The following is a 20,103-nucleotide window of genomic DNA, read 5'->3' as shown; positions in this document are numbered from 1 at the left end:
GTCTTCCAGATCTTACCATTCCGCGTGGCCGCGTACGACAAGTCCGTCTCGCAGATGGCCTTCTTCGATCCGGCCCGGAAGGGCGACTTTGATTTCATCTCCGGCACCCGGATGCGCACGCTGGCCCGCACCGGGCAGGATCCGCCGCTCGGCTTCATGGAACCCAAAGCGTGGAAGATCCTCGCCGAGTACTACCAATCGCTGAAGAGCGGCTCGACGAATTGACGCGAGAGATAGTGTGGGGCGCACAAAAGTTTTCTTCTTTTTTTAGGCAACGGCGTGTGATATCGGGCTTGGAGTGCGTGTCATTCGTTCGTGTTTTAGTTTTAGCTTTGTTTGATTTATTGTGTAGTGTTCAGAATTTAAAAAATGATGATCAGATTTATATTGTTATATTATTTAATCGTGGTACGAGAACAAAGTTTATTCGGACGAATAAACGGAATTAAACAAAAATATAACCTTAAGGGGATACTAACCGTACAGAGCTTTGTTTTGACTTATATATTCCTCAATTTTTATTTGTTACTACTCGGAAAAATGCAGGTAGTAGTCACAACTGCCACAACACTATCTTATCGCGATATTTGCCGAAACTAAATCACCATTCTCGTTGCCGAACCAAGGTCGGCTTTCCCCTTCTAGTGACACTATTCAAAGGTTTTATCGTGTAATTCCAAGAAAGTAATAAACTCATCAACAATAAATATCTGGGTTCCTACGGCCTACGTGAGTGAGCTTGGTAAGTAATCTCTCCCTTCTGTCTTGTTCGTGCGCTACGCTACACTTTTTCTTGTTCAACAAGACCTGTCTCCTGCAAGCTGTGAGTGAGTGTGTGTGTGTTCGTGAAATTCAACTGTTTGTTCTGCTACTTTTAAGCACTAGGATCCTACTACAGACAACTGGTTTGCTTCGTAAAACTACTGCTGCGGGTATCTTCTCCTTGCAAGACGATTTAATATTTACATTGGCCGACGACGTCGTCGCCGTCACCGCCGGGGTTGCGCAGCTAGTGGGGGAAATCTGCCTCGCTCTTTATCACACCCTTGTGCGTCATCAGGTCGTCGATATATTTTTTCACCTTTCGGTCAACTGCAAGGGAAGGAAAGTAAGTTAGATTAATTATTTTGAAAAGATAACATTTAAATCTGTCCGTCAAGGTACTACTGGAACTGCTTCTTCTGATTTTACATGAAACCAATCGGATCATCAAGGAGCTATTAGACTATGACAAACAAACTATTTGACAGTTTGGTTGTTTGCCTGCATTTGTTTGTAGAAACATCAGCCTGCATACATTTGGCTTTGTTCACGAGTTTGTCGCAAACAAGTTTGCGAGTTTGGCAAACTGTCAAGTGCAAAAAAGTGCGAGTTTGTTTGCCGTAGTCTAATAGCTCCTTGACGAACATCAGAATTTCAGAAACAATCAAAATATTTTTAAACAAGCCCAAACATGCTAAATTTTTTTTTTTTTTTTTTTAATTTTGTAATTTGTTGTTTTATTGGGCACGTCAACTTGTTAGCATAACACTTTAAATCAAGTCAAGGAAGGAACAACAGGAGGTTATAAAAGATCCAAAGATAAAATCAAACAAATTGCAGAAGGCCTAATAACTAATTTTGAAATGATCGTTTCAGAGCACTTTTGAAAGACGATAGTGTTGGTATCATCTTCGCCTCGATCGGCAGGTTGTTCCATAGGGTAACGCCGGCAATCATGATGCTCTTTCCGCTTGATGCTGTGTGCCTTGGGACAATTAGCGACCGCGTGCGCTGGTGTTGTCCGTGAACCAGGTGTTCCTGAAGGTATTCGGGCAGGTTGCCGTCGTATCCGCGTTTGATGAAACAGCACGTCCGCAGGTTGTAGTTGTCGGGAAGGTCGTGTCCAAGAATTGAATGCCTTACAGCTGCTGTTGAGTCTCGGCGACGAAGATTGTACACGAACCGTACCGCAGACTTGAAGCACCGGTGTAGTTGTTGTTTAAGTGCGGCAGTGAGCCCACTGTAGTACACTATATCACCATAGGTGAAAATAGGTACTATTACTGCCTGAACCAGCTTCCGCTTTGTGGCACCAGTGAGGACTCCAGAGAATCGTCGGAAGGTCCGCAGAGTGTTGTAGGCCTTTTGGACGACACTGTTCACTTGGTGCGTCCACGACATGGCGCTGTCCATCTCCAGTCCCAGGTTCGTAACCTTCTCTGCGACAGGCACAACTTCACCCTTGAAGACGATATCCGATTGCGGCACAACTCTACCAGATCTACTGAAGACGATGGCCTGGGTTTTTTTCGGGTTTGGGTGCAGTCGATTCTCAGTAGCCCAGTGCGTGATTGCCTCGAGGTCCATGTTGATGGTTCCGATCAGTCTGTCTACTTCGCCGATTTCTCCAGAAACATAGATTTGAAGGTCGTCTGCGTAGAGCTGGTAGTTGCACTTCAGAGAGGCAGGTAGGCTGTTGATGTACAGACTGAAGAGAAGAGCACTCAGACAGGACCCCTGTGGAGTACCGTCTGTAACCTCCCGCACCGCAGACACCACGTTTCTATGCCGGACCGATTGCTTTCTCTCTCCCAGGAACGACGAAACCAGCTCACAAGCAGGTCTGGAGAACCGGAACTCTCGGTTGAGCTTCGCGGCTAACAGCTGATGATCCACGCAGTTAAAGGCCAGCGAAAAATCCACCAGCACCATGACGGTACAGCGTCCGGCATCCAGGTTGCCGTAGATGTCGTGGGTGACCTTTGCCAGAGCAGTTGTTGTTCCGTAGCCCTTTCTGTAGCCGGATTGGTTGCGCGCTAGTAGGGGGTTGTTGGGGTTATCCAGGTGTTCGGTGATCTGGTTGAGCAGGATCTTTTCCAGCACTTTGGAAACAGCGGGCAGAACACTGATAGGGCGGTAATCTTTTGGCAGAACTGGGTTGGACGTTTTCGGGATGGGGTGACAATCGCCGTTTTCCACAGCGCAGGAAAAGTCCGAGTTTCGATGATGGCGTCGAACAGATGGCAGAGTACTGGCAGAATGAACGGGCACAGCATCTTCAGGAACGAAATTGGGATACCATCTGTTCCGGTTGCGTTCGTGTCGATCTCGAAGATCTTCCTGCATATTTCCTCCACGCTGGTATGGCGAAAACTGAATCCGTTCGCACCGTGATCAACTGCTGTTCTGTGAGATGGTTCTGCTGGCGCGTTGCGGTGGCTGGGGGTTGCGGCGTTTCCCAGACGGCGGTGTCCGTCGGAAAAGAAGATGTTCAACTCGTCTGCATTTATATCTGCTGATGAGCTCTGTTTCGTCGTGTTGTGGATACCCTCTCTCTTCAGATTGGACCAAAGTTTCTTTGCCGGAAGATCGTGAGCGAAGTGGAGTTCTGCATAACGTTTCTTTGCTGCGAAGATAAGGGAGCTCGCACGGTCGCGTTTGCGTTCGTAGTCGAGCCACTGGTTGTCTCCTCTTCTTCTGTTCGGGTTTCGTGCGTAGAGATTGAGGGCCAGGTTTCTCAACCCGACGGCTGCCTTGATCTGCTGGGTAATCCACGGAGTTCGCTCATCTCGGATTGTGATGGTTCGTTCAGGGGCGTGTACTTCGAGCAGATATGATTATAAACGCTGATAAACTCATTTTCAATTGCTTTCAGTCGATTAAACTTCTGTTTTCATGAAAATTATAAAGCTTTTTTCTGATTTTTTTTTATTCTATGGTCAGGAAAGAAAGAAGACTTTTTGTGATTTTCCTTGTTAGCACCACATAAAATTTTTTATTTCACTTTGTTTACACCAAAGGTGCTCCAAGTTTTTGGAGGCCGGGCCAAATAAGCGAAATAGATTTTATTAAAAATTATTTTGAATACAAAGAGACGAGTTGTTCCTTTTAATTCCGCTATATATTTTAATATCTTGACAGATACGTATTTCGTCTACTACTTGCAGACTTCATCAGTGTTCTGTTCTCGACTCGAGTCGAGAACAGAACACTGATGAAGTCTGCAAGTAGTAGACGAAATACGTATCTGTCAAGATATTAAAATATATAGCGGAATTAAAAGGAACAACTCGTCTCTTTGTATTCACAGTAATGCATTCTGCTAAAACGCTCAACCAAACCACAAAAAATATTTGATATTTTATTGACATTTTCGTTAATTAAAAATAACAGAAATCACAAAATGGCAGTTTACTATCGGTATTGTTGACATCGTATTTTTATCTTCAAAGTAAGTATGACTAATGAAACATAGCTGAGAACTAAAATTTCTACATTTTCAATGTAAAACATGTTAGAAAATGCACAAAAATGTAAGATTAGACAAAAAAAAAAACATTTCAGCGAAAAAACTATTATTTATCAGAAATTCACTAAAATTCATTTTTTTTTTAATAAACCCGAACATGGTCGAATGATTCTAAACGCAGAACAATGCATCTTTAATTAATTTCAGCTGATTGCACTTAAATTTCCATTATTTTTTTGTGTCGTGCTATTTTTTAATAATAGGGGGAGGGGACAGTTGGTTGTCAAAAGCTTTGTGAAATATTTGCAACAGCCTTATTAATGCGATTTCAACATTTTGTCTGCCTGAACCAGATGGTAGTCAGATTCGTTATCCAACTGTCATGATTTCGAATCCCAAGGTAAGTTTTCTAAGTGCAAAGTAATTGTGAGAGTCAGTTCATAAAAGGGTCATTATAACTTTCAAATTAATATAGAACACTTATATTATTGCAATAATAAGGAGCGGCCTACCTCTCCTACTAACATTGAGTCCAAAACCTCCCTACAAACATCTATACCACTAAGGTGACGTAGGTGTTCTTGGGCACTTTAGATAGGTGTTTACTAACGATCCTCCCCATCCCTGAGGTAGCTTGGACCCGGCCAGGACCCACTTATGCGCTGGGCTGTATTACACACTCATCAAAAGATGAAGACATGGTATCTCCCGTGTTGGATTATTGTTCCGGATGAGGGTCTAACACAACCACACCAAACAGTGGGATAAGCGTTGTGGAGCCTTCCGGTGGTGGGGCGTCCTCCAAATGCTAATGCTAATGCTAACACTTATATTATTGCAATAATTTCAGATTTCTACTTAAGTCACATTTAAGTACGGTATGCTGATCGGAAGGAACGCGGTCAAGAAATGTTGCGTGTTCTTTTCGTGACCCCCCCAAGAAAAGTTGACAGTTCGGTATGAGCGCGATTGACGGTGTGCGCGCTTGAGGTTGTTTCGAGGAAAAAATAAAAAGATTAAAAATATTCAAAAGTTAAATAGATTATAAATGTTTATTCAAAAACTTTTAACAACAATTATAAACAAAATTAAGAAATCAATAATTGAACATTTCTTTAAAAAAAAAAACAAAAAATTAGAAATTCTTAAATTCTTAAACAAGAAAAACTATAATTTAAAAAATATGTAATTATGAAATAAGGAAATTAAAAAAATAGGAAATCAGGGAATTAGGAAATTTGGAAATTATGATATTAGCAAATTAGTAAAATAAAGAAAATTAGGAAATAAGGAAATTATGAAATAAGGAAACAAGGAAAATAAGAAATTAGGAAATAAGAAAATTTTGAAATTAGGAAGTAAGGAAGTTAGGAAATTAAATAAGGAAACTAGGAAATTAGGAAGTTAAGAAGTTAGGAAGTTAGGAAATTAGGACGTAAGGAAATTAGGAAGTTAGGAAATTAGGAAGTTAGGAAATTAGGAAACTAGGAAATTAGGAGTTTAGGAAGTTTGGAAGTTAAGGTAATTAGTAAATTTGGAAATACGGAAGTCAGGAAATTTGGAAATTATTAAAAAAGGCTGGTACAAATTGGGTACAAATCTAGGTACAAATGTTTAGTTTTTTTTTCCTGAATTCTTAAATTCTTAAATTCCTAAATTCCTTAGTTCTAAAATTCCTAAATTCCTAAATTTTTAAATTCTTAAATTCTTAATTTTTCATTCTAGATTTTTTTAATTTCGGAAGAAATAGAGTTTTTGATTGTTATAATTTCGAGGTTTTCTTAAATTTGTAATTACGAATTTCTATGTTTCGGATTTTTAAAACTTTTGATATTTCGACTTGTACATTCGTTCCGAGTTTTAACATTTTTGAGCTATTGAATTTATAAAAACTTTAATATTAAAATTATTAATATTATTATTCATTCCAAATTTCATATTTTTGTTAAAATTTTCTTTACTATTTAAAAAAAATTATTTGAAATTTCGGAAATGTTTGATTTTTCATATTTTTGAATTTGTTGTTAGGTGGATTTCAAAATTGCAGATTATTATTGTATTTTCAGTAAGAACATAGACATTTGTATGATTATTGTCATGTTTAATTTCACTCTGATTTACTGCATTTTGGTCCCGCGAGTGTGGATCAATCGGACAGCGCAGGGGACTCGTAATATAGAGTACTGGTGAGTACTAGCAATAAATAGTTGATGACACGATGGCCGACATCTAAAAAGACAACTTCTTTTTTTTACTCCATTTCGACCAAAAAACTAAATCTGTCCTTTAAATTTCAATATTCTGCATTTTGAGATTCGGCGGGAATTTTAAATATTATTATATCCAATACAAAATTATTTAAACGTTTGTAGTTATCAGTCGCATTCAAAAAAGAAAATGCCAATTCTTTGATTTTTTCATCAACACATATTGCAAATAAGCACCGTGCGAAGATACGTCAAACGCAATCTTCCTTTCTTTCCGTTTCTGTTACTTTTCAGCTGCGTACCGCTTAAGAAAAATCTTTTCGTGACCCTTTCCTTGACCGTTTCTTGGGCGTTTTTTTATATGGAGTTTTGCGTTCCTTCCGATCAGCATACCAGCCTTTAAACGTTTTATAAATATTTCCAAAAATGTTTGATGAAAGTTATGACGATATTAACTAGTTCCACTTACATTAAAACGTGTAAAATCATTTAAATTATTAAGATTTAAAAAAAAATCCTTAAATGAGGATAAAATAATAATAAATATAAGTTTTTTTTATATTTTTTTTCAAGGATTAGCATAAAAAAGTTTGAAATAAACCTAAATTTTGAAATAAGTATGAAATTACTTTACTTGTGGTCAACGGGCCATTTTACATGATCGTTCAAAATAGGCCCGCGGGCCACAAAAAATCACCTCGCGGGCCATACTTTGGTCACCCCTGGTTTACACACATTGCTCAGCTACAAAAAGCAAAGATGTTCCACCGAATAATCAAGATGATGGTTTTATGAAATTCCCTTTTCCGATCTTTCGTGCGCAAGAGAGGAGATACATGTTCTTTTCTGATTTTTTCCCTTGATGAGCGAAAAAAGATTTTCTTTTTTAATGATGATTTTTCCATCGCTGCGTGAAGGTTGGGCTAGGAGGTCGAATTAAGAAGTTCATTTTTCGAGTGATTTTATAGCATTTTCTCAGTAAGGTGAGGAAGACAAAACAAATAAGGTCGTGGATGGTGGCATTCACTGTTAAATTAATGACTGTTAATATGGGTGCGGATAAAGAGCCCAGAAATAGTAAATTGCAATGAAAAAAATATTACGATATGTAAAATGCTTTTACAAACACCATGTTGAAAACCATTTTTTGAATGGTGCATTCTGGATTAGGGACCATCCATAAACCACGTGGACACTTTTTTTGAAATCTCAGACCCACCTCCTCCCTCCCCCCCTTGTGAACAATTTCCATACAAAATTTTCGTATTTGTATGGAACGTGGACAATCGCTAAACTGGTGGTCGAAGTGGTTTATGGATGGTCCCATCAAGACTTGATGATTTTTTAAAACAAAAATGGCCGCCAAATGCCCGGCAGGGAATGATACTTTTCAGATCTTTAAAACGTTTTAGGGCGATAATTAAACTGTTTTTTAGATTTAGCTCTTTAAATCGTTATATGCAGATATATGCCTATACCTTTCTTTTGTGTAAAAGGCAAAACCAAAAATAAAACAATCAAAAAGCTCTTTTAAATTTTATAACTTTGCATGTTTGATTTTTTTGAATTTCGCATTTTTAAATTTCTTAGGATTTTTTTTTTAATTTGGGTGCTGAAAAAACAGAATGCGTAACGTGATTTCCAAATGATCCCCACTACAGCATCTACACCAAAGCTCTATTTTTTTGAGAAGGTCCTATAAGCTATTGTCTTTCACATGTTTATAGGACCTATAAAAAAATTACTCTAGAGCTGTAAACAAAAATCAAATTATTCGTCCTACAGCATTGCTGTAATGTTGACAAGACAACTTTTTGTTTGATGGATCAACTATGGTCCCCTTGGAACGAGCTGGCAAGTAGGTGCTTTTCTGTCAAGAAGGACCGCGAGGGGAGCATCCACAAACCACGTGGACAATTTTTTGGAAATCTCATACCCCCCCCCCCCTATCGTGGACAATTTCCATACAAATAAAATCTTTTTGTATGGAACGTGGACAATCGCCAACCCCTAAGTTGTCCACGTGGTTTATGGATGGTCCCGAGGTTAATTTTTCAAAATTGATTTAAAAATCCCTTTTAAACTCTTTGTGGTCGTACAAAGGGTCATTGTAGGGGAGAGTGGGGAGACTTGATCCCCGGGGAGACTTGATCCCAAGCCTGTATCTCGTCAGCATGTGGGTAAAACAATTAGCTTTGTTCTAGAAAGTTGTGCGAAATTGACTAAAACTCATTGTAGAAAACAAAGAAAAAAAATAAAAAATGTTCAGATTGAGTTACACACATATTTCGAAGAAATGCTGCAAAAAACTTCCAAGAGATCTTTTTTCTTTGTTTTGATAAGTATAGAAAACACACAAAAATTATTAAAAAAAATATTTTTTAGACATGAATTGTTTGATAAACATATCAACTCTAAAACCCTTACGCATAAGACGTTGAATTTATCGTCATACTATTTTTACAACCAATTGTTTAAAAAAGTGCGTTTAGTGAGACTTGATCCCTGCATTTTTACAGTCACTCGAATCAGCCTCAAGATTAAATAATTTGGCTGGGTTTTCGTACATAGTTTCCTTCAGTATAGTTGTACATAACTAACTGCAGTTTGAACCATTTTTCAAAAGTTTTGTAAACAAAAATTACCAGCTTTTGTAAACATGCTCAATTTTGGTCTAAAAAAGAAAATTTTAAGTTTTTAAATATTTCACATGCTAAACTTGTTATATTTTGAACACAAACGTACAGGTTTAATGTGAAATTGCTGTATCTTATAGAAAATTAAAAGTTTGGATTAATAAGAAACATTTTGCTTAAGATTTCTTCAAAATGTTGAAAGGGGGATCAAATTACCCCCAACATTTTGAAAATGCCGGTTTAAAATATTTTTTTAAAAAGCTTGGCATTATTCGAAGAGTTTATCTGATGAAATACCCTTATCAGCCAAACATAGTTGAATGTTTAAGCTTTCAATTCATGCAAAAAGATCATAGTTTTGTGAGAAATTGAGAGAGTTATGTGCGATACAAAAAAAGGGGATCAAGTCTCCCCTCTCTCCCCTACTCAGAAAAATAAGCTTTATCGCTGTAAACAATAATATCAGCAATCTAAGCTTCATTTTAGGACCCAATTCGGGTTAACAAGGTCGTCAAGGTCAAGGACCACTCGAGCAGTTTTTGCTTTTTTTGCACGATGTGTTCCTTTTCCATATGGTCTTTTTTTGGTTGTAGGCGATTCCCGATGGCCACAGTGACCAAATCCAATTTTCCAGGTCGGTTTCGGAATTTTTGAAGATTTTTTAAAGTTTTGGGTTGAAGGGAACCCCAATACCTTTAAAGTAACTTTTTTTATGGACGCTCCACTCATCCGAAGTTCATTTGTTTTGTGAAATGTGTATTTATACTACATATAAGTTTAATGTCAAAAAATTACAAGGCTCTTGCATGTTTATAGCAAAAGTTACAAAATTAATTTTCAAAAAGGCCGAAAAGGACCCCGATACCGCAGGAAGGTTAAAATGAAAATTCCAGGTTCTTCTGACCATCCCATAAATCGTTGAACAGAAGTCACCACGCAGTACTCACCTACAACCTCCACGTCGTAGAACTTGTGCGAAATGGCTCGCGCCAGCCCCTTGAACAGCTCCTTCGATTTGATCTTCTGCTGGCGGTAGTACGGCATCAGGAAGCGGATCACGACGTCGGCCAGGTTCTTCTTGGAAATCTTTTCCTGCTCACCCACGGCACCACCAGCAGCAGCTGCTTGCGTTGGCTTCTCGACTGCTGCTGCCGCCGCCGGCTCCGGAATGGCGGCCGCCGTCGAGGAAGCGGTGCTGGAAGATTTTTTCGGTGCGGGTGCGGACGAGTTGGCTGCCGCAGCCGTCGAGAGCGATGAAGCGGACGAGGAGGAGGACGAGTTGCCGTTGCGTGCGGCGCTGCTGACGGCGGCGTTCAATTTCTGTATGGTGGCGTGTATCTTGGCCGCCGTGGTGAACTGGGCTGCGGTCAGAGAGTTGACCGGTACGGACGAGGCGGACGAAGATGCGGAGGAGGGCGTACTGGAGGACTTTTTGGTGTGGTCCGAGGATGGAGCGTCGAAAAGGTAGTCGTAGTTCTTCTTTGAAGAGGACTTTTTCCTGGAGGGGGAAATTTGTGGGGGTGGGGGAGGGAGTTCCGGTGGATAGACGACCGATTGGAGCGTTTGTTGGTTGTAGATCGAGTAGCCGGTTGAGTAGCTCGACTCTGGAACGATGGAGGGTGGTGGAGGAGGTGATTTGACCATGGGCGGTGGAGGAGTATATTTCGAGGTGGCTTCTTCCGAATCGACCTTTTTCGATGAGCTTGCGGCAGCCGTCACGGGTTCGTCCCACATATCATCGGTTGAGAGAAGCGAAGCGTTGGCAGCGCCCATTGAAGAAGACGAGCGGTCGTAGCTGCTAGCACCATAGTTTCTACCGCCGCCGTACGAGGACTTGTACTCCGACGGGCCGGGTGGCGCTCGATCGTAGTGGGACACGCGTGACTTTTGCTTGGAGTAGTTGTAATCTTCTTGCGGAGATGGTGGACGCTTGACCGCAGGTTGCGATTCGTACTCGCCTGCGTATCTTTTCCGCGGCCGACTATCGTAGTGATCGTCCTCGTCGCCGTGTCTGTTCCAGGATTTCCTGTGTTTCCGTCGACCTTCTTCGATCTCCCTCGACTGCGATCTTCCCGAGCGATACGACGCTGGTTTCTCGTGCGATCTGGACCTGTCACGCGATCTGTGCCCGCTCTTCGACCTCGACTTGCCGCGGGACTTTTCCCTCGACCGTTCGCGCCTCACCGGAGATCGGTCCCTCGAAGCATCCCGCGATCGCGTTTTCGACTTTCTTTTCTTGTGCTTGCGCTCTTCCCGCTCTCCCCAGTCGTCCTTCGCGGGATGCGAAAACGAGTCACTCGAAACAAGCTCCACCGAGGGTGACCTCCGCCCTTCAATCTCGCACTTCTCCCCGACCTGCTTCGACTCTGCATCAGCCCCTGCTTGGGCCGCCGCCGCCGCCGCACCTCCACCATCCTCTCCATCGTCCCACATGTCCCCGTCGTCCAAGGTGGCCAGACTTGCCATGCCACCCCCTCCTCGTCCACCCAGCTGCTGCTGCTGCTTGCCAAAGAACGAATTGATCGACGTTTGGTTCATGCCGTCCCGCGAGTGGTTAAACCGACCACCGCCGCGCGGTCTGCCGTTGGTTCCGCCGCCACGATGCACCGGTGACCCGCCGCGACGTCGCTCGTCGTCTTGGCGCAGCTCGTCCACAATTTCGTTGCCATACTTGCGCTTCAGCTCGGCCTCGATGGTTTTGAACTCGCCGCCGTGCGAGTTGCGGGCGTGCGGCACGTGGTGCTTCAGGTCCGGGTACAGCATTCCCGAGGACGTGGCCGCTTTGATGGCGGATATCTGGGGGAGGAGAAGACAACTTTATTCATTTTTTTTATTAAATTAGTTTGTTTTCAAAAGGTTTGTTTCCAATGCTCCAAACGGGATTACTCTACAGAGGTTATGAGTCAATATGCTGGTTCCAATTGTACAATGTTAAATTACATTTTCTACACGTTATACATCAAAAAAGGAATTTAAACTAACATAAAGTATATAATTACTCAACTTACGCAAAAAGAAACCCGTATAAGTCCCGTTTGCAACTATATTCACCCAAAATAAAGTAGGCTGTTACTTTAAGTGAATAAGTTAGATTTAAATGTCTTTTCTAGTTCAATTACAAATTGTTTCAAAGAAAATAGAAATTATGCAACCATTTGTTAAAAATTAACTGGGTTTTGTTAATTTTTAAATATTCCAAAATTTCGCTGTTGATAAAGCTTATCAACAAGGATTAAAAACAGCTGCGCTGACAGCTGCGCTGACAGCTGCAAAAAACGTCAATTTTGTTTTCTCCCAGCGGCACGAGAATAAGATTTTTAACCCTTAGGTGCCTATTCTTCAAAAAGTCTTCAGTTTTTTTTAAATTCAATTAATATTTCAGAACTGAACTTTTTCAGAACGATTTTTATGGTGTTTTTCCAAGTTTTGTGTTGTTCAAATATTTTTTTGTAACTATTTGTTTATTTTTTTTTAAGTTTAAGGCCGTCGTCGCTGTCCGCTTTGTAAGCGGATGATTCTGGGTTCGATTCCCATCTGCTGCAACCTTCCATCGGATGAGGAAGTAAAATGTCGGTCCCGGCCTTGGTTGTTAGGCCGTTAAGTCATTCCAGGTGTAGGAGTCGTCTCGATGCCATAAGTACAAACAACACACCAAACCAAGCCTACTCCGGTGGAATCGCTGGCGGCTGTTGGACTCGCAATCCAAAGGTCGTCAGTTCAAACACTGGGGTGGAAGGTTCCTTGGAGTAAAAGAGGTTTGGGTGCTCTCCCCATTTAAGCCTTCGGACTCCTAGGTTCGAGCAGCAACTTGCAATAGAGACCACAAAAGACCCGGGGGTCGTTAATGTGGATGGTTTGATTTTGTTTTTTTTTTGCTTTTTAGATTGTTTTCAGTTGCTTTGACTTTTATTTTTATTAAAATTTGTTGAGATGAACAACCCTGTACCCAAGTAACCACAAGCACTAAATTTATGTATTAAATCAGTACTAAATCAGCACTGGAATGTTTTGAAGTAGTAAATAAGCTTTGCGAATGCTTCAAAGTACCAAAACTTTGCAGCATTACAACTGGTATTAAATCACCATTTAAGACCTTGAAAATGTGCTTCAAAGCATTTGATGTTTATCAACAAAGTAACCCATCAATACGGGAAACATTTCAACCAGGCACGCTCTTATTGACTTTAATCCTTCTCCCGTCATACCGTTCCAATAAGCGTGCGGGCTAAGGCGCAGTTCCCCAAGTGTGCATCAGTTTTATTTTTGCATGGACTGGGTTCAATTCCCGCTGATTGAAGTGTTTTTTTTTGTGGAAAACTGCAGCCTGTAATGAAGCCAAATTTTTCAAAACATATTCCCATAGCACAAAGGACATTATCAAAAGTTCTCTGATAAATTGAATGACTTTTCTCACAAGCAAAAAGCTGCTTTCCGGAAGTCTGAAACACTTTGTGAAGTTTTGCCAACCGTGGACCTAGCACTCCTCGGAAAGCAGTTCCCGTTAGCCGTTAGCCAGTGCTTGTCCCTTTTAACCCGTAATTAATTGTACTGCACTTGACTGGATGGCCGCAATTTGCTGAGTGATAATCGATAATTTCCATCCAACGAAATGACAACGTAAACTCGAAACAGCAGAAAGAAAGTCTTAATTAATGTTCGATGCATCAACCACATCGATTAAAACTTTCAAAACAAACACCCATTTCAGAATACATCAGTTGGCTGGCGCGCATCCTGGAGATCGACGAGAAAAATGCAAGAATAACATCAAAGTGTCACACTCACACATGAAATGGAACAGGAAAAAAAACAAAGGAGGCCCACCACCAAGTGTGAGTGGAGCAGCTGTTCTTTTTTTTTCCCCCAGCTTTGACGTCGATAAAGCAGTTTGTTTTTGTTCGAGCTTTCGGCGAAGCATTAAACCGGCATCACTGTGCGCCACTTGAAATATTTCTCAAGGGAAAAGTGCTGATTAAATGTTTTGAAGCATTATTTGCTGGTATTAAATGCCAATATAATGCTGATTTAATGCTGCTATTTAGTGCTTCGCGGTTACTTGGGTAGTCGTCATCGAGTCGAACAAGTCGGCCGAACCCCCTGTCGACCTCACGGGCAGCTGTCAGAGCTGCAAAAACAACAACAAATGTGTTGCGTCATCCGTTACAAAAGCACGCGGTTCAATAAAGTCTCCAGTTTAGTTGAAGTAAACTACGCGTTTTTCTCCGGAACAAATCCGACCAACCTGCCACTCTGCTCATCAAAATTCAATTTAAAACAAAAATTGCCCCCTGATTTTTTGGACTTTTTTTAGGAGGGGGGCACATAAACTTTGAAAAATATTTGCAACGGCCAAACTAGTTTCAGATAATTCAACATCATGTCACAATTCAATCATTACCTTCGACCATTTTAAGGTGGCATTAGACTATGACAAACCAACTCGCATCTTTTTGTGTTAGACAGTTTGGTAAACTCGCAAACTCACAAACAAAGCAAAATTTATGCAGGCTAACGATTCTGCAAACAAATGCAGGCAAACAAACAAAAATGGCAAACTGACAAAAAATGCGAGTTTGTTTGTCATAGTATAATTCCTCCTTAATAAGAGATTAGGTTCAGAAATATGAAAATACAAGTATAAAACAAAGAAATTTTAAAATAATTATAATTCCAAAATTCGAACAAACAAAAAATATTTAAACACATCAAAAATATGAAAATTCAAATATTGAGCATGAGCATGATTGACTGCCACTTTGTTTTTGAAATATCAGCTGAAGTTAAACAATGAATCAAAAATTATCAGTGGGAGCCAACCATCCATTCACTGTTTAACCTCTAAAGACCCCGACTTTATTAGTCAACACCGGCGCCCTCCCAAGAAGCCTGCAGTTCAACGAAAGCGAGGAATGTTAGTCCGATAGTTGAAGTTGCAGGCTCATCAAGTACATAACTTTTCGATATATACCTGTTGACACCGCATGGGACCGTTGAATCCACAGCATCTCCTTCAAGCATCACGAGATTGTATTTTTTTGGGTTAGTAGGATAAGGTATTGGCTTTTCGATGTCTCCCGAGCTACGATGCTATGGGAAAGTCTTTCTGGTTACCACACAAAATCACTCACACACAGTTATTTTGCTCCACTATAATTTCGACGATCCAAAATGTCAGTGCGTCTTTCGATCATTATATAGAAATGGCTTTTTCACCGTAAAAAATAAAACATTATTAAAAAAAATTAAACACAATTTTCCACCCGACGCCGTGCCTTCCGATCAACGATGATATAGGAAGGGCTTTGAAAATCACAAAACAATTAATTATGCTTTCAAAAAACACCAAAAACTCAACGAAAATTATGCTCAAGACACAAATAATTCAGTAAGGCAAGCGCGTGGCATCGCCACCCGCAATCAACTAAAGCAGGAAACACAATAAACACCCTGTTACTTTGGAACACAATTACTACGACAACCTCAACCGGCGGCGTGCCCTCCGATCAACGATGATAAAGGAAGGGCTGATATTATGATTGCTAGCAAGAAATAGGACACATAAAAACACGATCGATCCTGTAAAGCAAGCGCGTTGCCCCACCGCCCGCAATCGACACACACACAGTTCACGACAAAAGGCACACAAAAAATCACTTTTCACTCCGAATACCATTCAACGACCACGCGCTCCCTTTGCCAGTTATCTATGAAAATTTAAATATAGAGAATTTGCAGCAAAGCTAAAAGACACATGTCGCCACCTATGAACAAATAGCGTAAACCGATGATTTTTTTGAAAAAACTTGTTTTTTCCTTCATAATCAATTTTTATAAAACTTATGCCGGATTCGGATGAGAAAAATTATTTCCAACAATTTGGTGTACAACTTTCCAATATTTGTTTGATTTTTCTATGCGAAAACTGTAAATTTAGAAAAAGATAGTAATTTGGACAAATTGGTAAGAAAGTCTATCAAAAATCAATAAAAATGATTGAATATACGTTAACGCATCTGTTATCAACTATTTAACTGTTTATTTAATTGATATATACAAGGAAACTCATTTTTTCGTGTTCCAAAACATGTTTTTTTTTTTAATAAAAAGTAAACAAATTTATGCGCGCCCAAAAATTGATGTACATTAATGATTTACTTTTCTAAAATATGACTCCAAACATCCTCCAAAGTTATGTGATTTTCTGTAATCTATGGATTGAAAATTGAAGAAGTAATTTATGAATATGAAAAAAATATTTTAGTATTTTAGAGTTTTAGAATATAAAGTTTTTTTTTAAATTTTAGAGTTTCTGATTTTTCGTTTTTTTTTCATTCGAATCTCGAAGTAAAAAGGAGATAGGTCGCATGGAGCCGAGTAGCAATTATTGCAATAGAAAGCAATATTTTGATATTTTAAATTTGAATAAAAAAAACGATCTTCCAAATTGTACGATCGACGAATTTTGATTGAAATTTTTGGATACAATTTTTTGAATGACCTTTGGATTGAGTCCGGACTATCCGGATTTGTAGCTGAAATTGAAATTTTAGGACCCAAAAATCGTTATTTCTCAAACTTTGCTTAAATCTTAAACAAAAAAATCAAATCAAACCATCCACATTAACGACCCCCGGGTCTTTTGTGGTTTCTATTGCAAGTTTCTGCTCGAACCTAGGAGTCCGAAGGCTTGAATGGGGAGAGCACGCAAACCTCTTTTTACTCCAAGGAACCTTCCACCCCAGTGTTTGAACTGACGACCTTTGGATTGCGAGTCCAACCGCCGCCAGCGATTCCACCGGAGTAGGCTTGGTTTGGTGTGTTGTTTGTACTTATGGCATGGAGACGACTCCTACACCTGGAATGACTTAACGGCCTAACAACCAAGGCCGGGACCGACATTTTACTTCCTCATCCGATGGAAGGTTGCAGCAGATGGGAATCGAACCCAGAATCGAAATCTTAAACAAACCCCCTTAAAAATTCACCTCGGATAAGAATAAATAATACAACATATTTAGATGATAAATCATGGAAAAAAAAACTCTTACATGCTTGGCGATCGACCTCCGGTACAAACTGGCCACGGTGCTGGTGGTGAACGCTTCGTACTCCATCTGCACGCCAATATCCTCAAAGTCCTTGTACACGAGCTCGTTCTCCGGCCGTTCCGTGTCCTTGCATGCATCGACATTCTTCTTGAGCAAATCCGCCAGCATCGTGAGGTTGGCCTCGCGCGACGAAATCGTCAACCCGTTAACCTTCACCGTGGTCTGCATCGCAAACTTGACCCGACTGATGGAGGCGGTTTTGTGCATGTCCAGCTCTTTGGCCGCGGAAGCCTTCCGCAGGGCAAACTGCTTCTGGATGAGAAGTTCCGTTTCGCGTTTGGCTCGCTTTTCCCGTGCGTCGCCGTCGTCTTCGTTGTCGTCGTCGTTGCCGGCTGCGTAGTCGTTTTCGTAGCCCTTTCGTCCGCCCTCGTACAGATCAGCAAAGTTGTCATCGTAGCCGATTTTGGTTTTGAGCTTGCCCGACACCGACAGCTGTTGGAACGTTTCGATGGCTTTTTCTACCTTTTTCGGGTCGGTGCACACGTCACACATTCCGTTACAGTCCGGCGGATCGTCGCCGAAAAAGTCCGAAAACAGCTTGTGCCGGCAGTACGCACTCTCGCAGAAATCAACAATCTTCTCAAAGTTCTTCACAGCCAGTTTTGCTTTGTCGTGTTTGTCCTCCTTGCCATCCTTGTCTTTGCTCTTCCCGAGATCCTGCCGGAGCAGAAAATCGATGGATTTGCACTGCTCCCGGCAGTGGTAAATGCGACAGTAGGATTTCTTCCCGTCCCGGCCGGCTCGACCCGATTCCTGGTAGTAGGAAGCCACGTTCTGAGGAATGTCCCAATGGATGACGAACCGCACCGAACCCTTGTCCACGCCCATGCCGAAGCTGATCGTGGCCGATATCACCGGGTACTTGCCGTCCATCCAATCTTCCTGCACCGACACGCGCTCGGATTGCTTCAGGCCCGCGTGGTAGGCGGCCGCCTTCAGTCCCAGTTTGGACAGACTGTTTGCGACCCGTTCCGTCGTTTCACGCGTTCGGCAGTAGATGATGCCGCATGCTTTCTTGCTCTGTAAGACGAAGAATGGGTTAGATTCGAGCAAAACTTGTCCGCAGCGATTCAACAACTCACCGGTTTAACGTCAACGTCCTCCTTCTCCAATATACTCTCGATGTAATCCCGCAAATGGATGTAATCGTCCTGGATCGAGTTTTTGAACACCACATCGTAGAAGAGATTCTTGCGGAAGCAGGGCGTCTTGAACTTGGCCACCGGCTCCTTCAGCCGCAGATTCTTAAAGATGTCACTCACCACCTGCTTTGAAGCGGTCGCCGTCAATGCGATCCACGGAATCGACGGGTACTCCGTCCGCAGGTATCCCAGCTTGAGATAGTCCGGCCGGAAGTCGTGACCCCACTCGCTGACGCAGTGCGCCTCGTCCACGACGACGTACGCGACCTTTTTGTGTTTGACTAGCAGCTTCATCAGCTCCTTGAAGGTGGCCGTGTTGGCCTGCTCCGGCGTAATGTACAGAAAGCGAATGTCCGTGCGGATGCTCTTCAGGTCGTTCAGAACCCGGTCGCGGTCCTTGTTGCTCATCTTGGAGTTGATGGAGTCGGCCGGGATTTTCAGCTTGGCCAGCGTGTCCAGCTGATCTTTGATAAGCGCCAGCAGCGGCGAAAACACGATCGTCACCCGGTTGTCCTGCATGACGCCGGGCAGCTGGAAGCAGAGCGATTTGCCGGAACCGGTCGGCATCGAGACGTACACGTCGCGGGTTCCTGTGGAAGAGTAGGAGATTAGCAGAGTTCCTTTTTTCAACCTTACATATGATAGAATCGAAACTTACTCGAGATGATGGTTTGTATTGCTTCCTTCTGCAGCGGACTCTTAAAGTCGTTGTGGCCAAAGTACTGCTTTAGCTTCTCCTGCAGAATCCCGTCCGAGTTGCTTTCCTCTTTCTTAACCTTCTTATCGAAAATGCTGGCCATCTTTTTAACCGGCGGCGGCTCCTCATCGACGGTCACCTTTATCTTGGGACTGGCAGACGGCGTGTGATCCTCGTCGTCGTCATCGTCCAGATCGGAGTAGTACTCCTGTTTGGGAAGCGCAGGACTTTTGATTTCCCGATCGTAGCTCGCCCCACGGGAGGTCGAATGTCGGAGCCGCTCGATCCGGTCAGTTTCGTCGAGCGCTGGACTCCGGTAGGACTCGCGCTTTATGTCCATCATCGCCAACTCGGACAGCTTCCGTTCGCGGCTTGTTTGGTACGGGCTTGTCACCGAATCATACCCACAGGAACTACTGCCCTCCGCTGGCACTGGCTCGTATTTCTTTTCCCGTTTGTATCCCACCGGTTCGTCATCATCTGGCAGTTCACCCGGCTCCGGACTACTACAGCTCAGCTTATCGTACAGATCTTCATCTTTCATATGCTGTGGTTCCTCTTTTACCGGTGAAGCCTCTACCTTATCCTCCTCCTTACCTTCTCCCTCTTCCGCAGCAGATTCCTTCACTTCAGCGTCTTCTAATGTTTCCTCCGATTCCTTCACCTCTTCCTTCGGACTGCCCTCGCCGGTTCCATTCTCCTCCGGTTCGCCCTCCTTCCGCAACTCGTCGGTTGCCTCGTCAGCAGTACTGTTAGATTCGCTCGACATTTTCCCACGAAACGGATTTTTTGTTTGCCGGACCGCGGAGCAGCTTCTTTTTCACAACCCTCTTCTTTGCGGCGACCCCGGGAAGAGGAGCAAATTTACCACACTTTTCAGCGCCGAAATTCACCGGAACCATTAAAACTCGAGCCGGTCCGGTTGCACCTGGTCTCTGGAGACCCGTAAAAGGCGGAAATGCGACCGGAACACTCGGAATTTCGCGGCCCGCAAAACGAATATCGTCGTCCCTCGTCAAAAACTGGAAAACTTTATTTTTTCTCTCGCACACGCACTTGTCAAAACTGCCAAACAAAGATGG

General features: G+C 42.2%; 2 protein-coding genes across 3 annotated transcripts in view; one reads left to right on the top strand and one right to left on the bottom strand.

Moving 5' to 3' along the window:
• The window catches only part of LOC6037587 (bifunctional 3'-phosphoadenosine 5'-phosphosulfate synthase), a 29,173-nt gene extending 28,690 nt beyond the window's left edge, over positions 1 to 483 (top strand). For both annotated transcript variants that reach the window (XM_038266082.1, XM_038266081.1), the window contains exon 4: positions 10 to 483. In XM_038266082.1, coding sequence (XP_038122010.1) covers positions 10 to 225 — 216 coding nt within the window. In that variant the 3' untranslated portion in view covers positions 226 to 483. The remainder of the gene's footprint in view (positions 1 to 9) is intronic.
• On the bottom strand, positions 407 to 20,103 carry LOC6037589 (ATP-dependent DNA helicase Q5). The gene is made up of 5 exons (XM_038266080.1): positions 18,983 to 20,103; positions 18,265 to 18,914; positions 17,123 to 18,202; positions 10,022 to 11,870; positions 407 to 1,092 (listed from the first exon to the last, which is right to left on the bottom strand). The coding sequence occupies exons 1-5, from the start codon at positions 19,788 to 19,790 to the stop codon at positions 1,010 to 1,012; spliced, it is 4,470 nt and encodes a 1,489-aa protein (XP_038122008.1). The 5' UTR covers positions 19,791 to 20,103; the 3' UTR covers positions 407 to 1,009.

This window comes from Culex quinquefasciatus, chromosome 3 (assembly GCF_015732765.1).
Source record: "Culex quinquefasciatus strain JHB chromosome 3, VPISU_Cqui_1.0_pri_paternal, whole genome shotgun sequence".
In the NCBI taxonomy this organism is placed as follows: domain Eukaryota; kingdom Metazoa; phylum Arthropoda; class Insecta; order Diptera; family Culicidae; genus Culex; species Culex quinquefasciatus.
This window is presented reverse-complemented; position numbering and strand designations above follow the sequence as displayed.

Bases quoted from the DNA above. Each gene is read 5' to 3' on its own strand.
- LOC6037589 (XM_038266080.1), bottom strand. From the start codon at position 19,790: ATGTCGAGCGAATCTAACAGTACTGCTGACGAGGCAACCGACGAGTTG. The intron at 18,203-18,264 runs GTGAGTTGTTGA...TTCGTCTTACAG, and splicing joins AGGACGTTGACGTTAAACCG to AGCAAGAAAGCATGCGGCAT. The intron at 11,871-17,122 runs GTAAGAGTTTTT...CTCCTCCCCCAG, and splicing joins GGAGGTCGATCGCCAAGCAT to ATATCCGCCATCAAAGCGGC.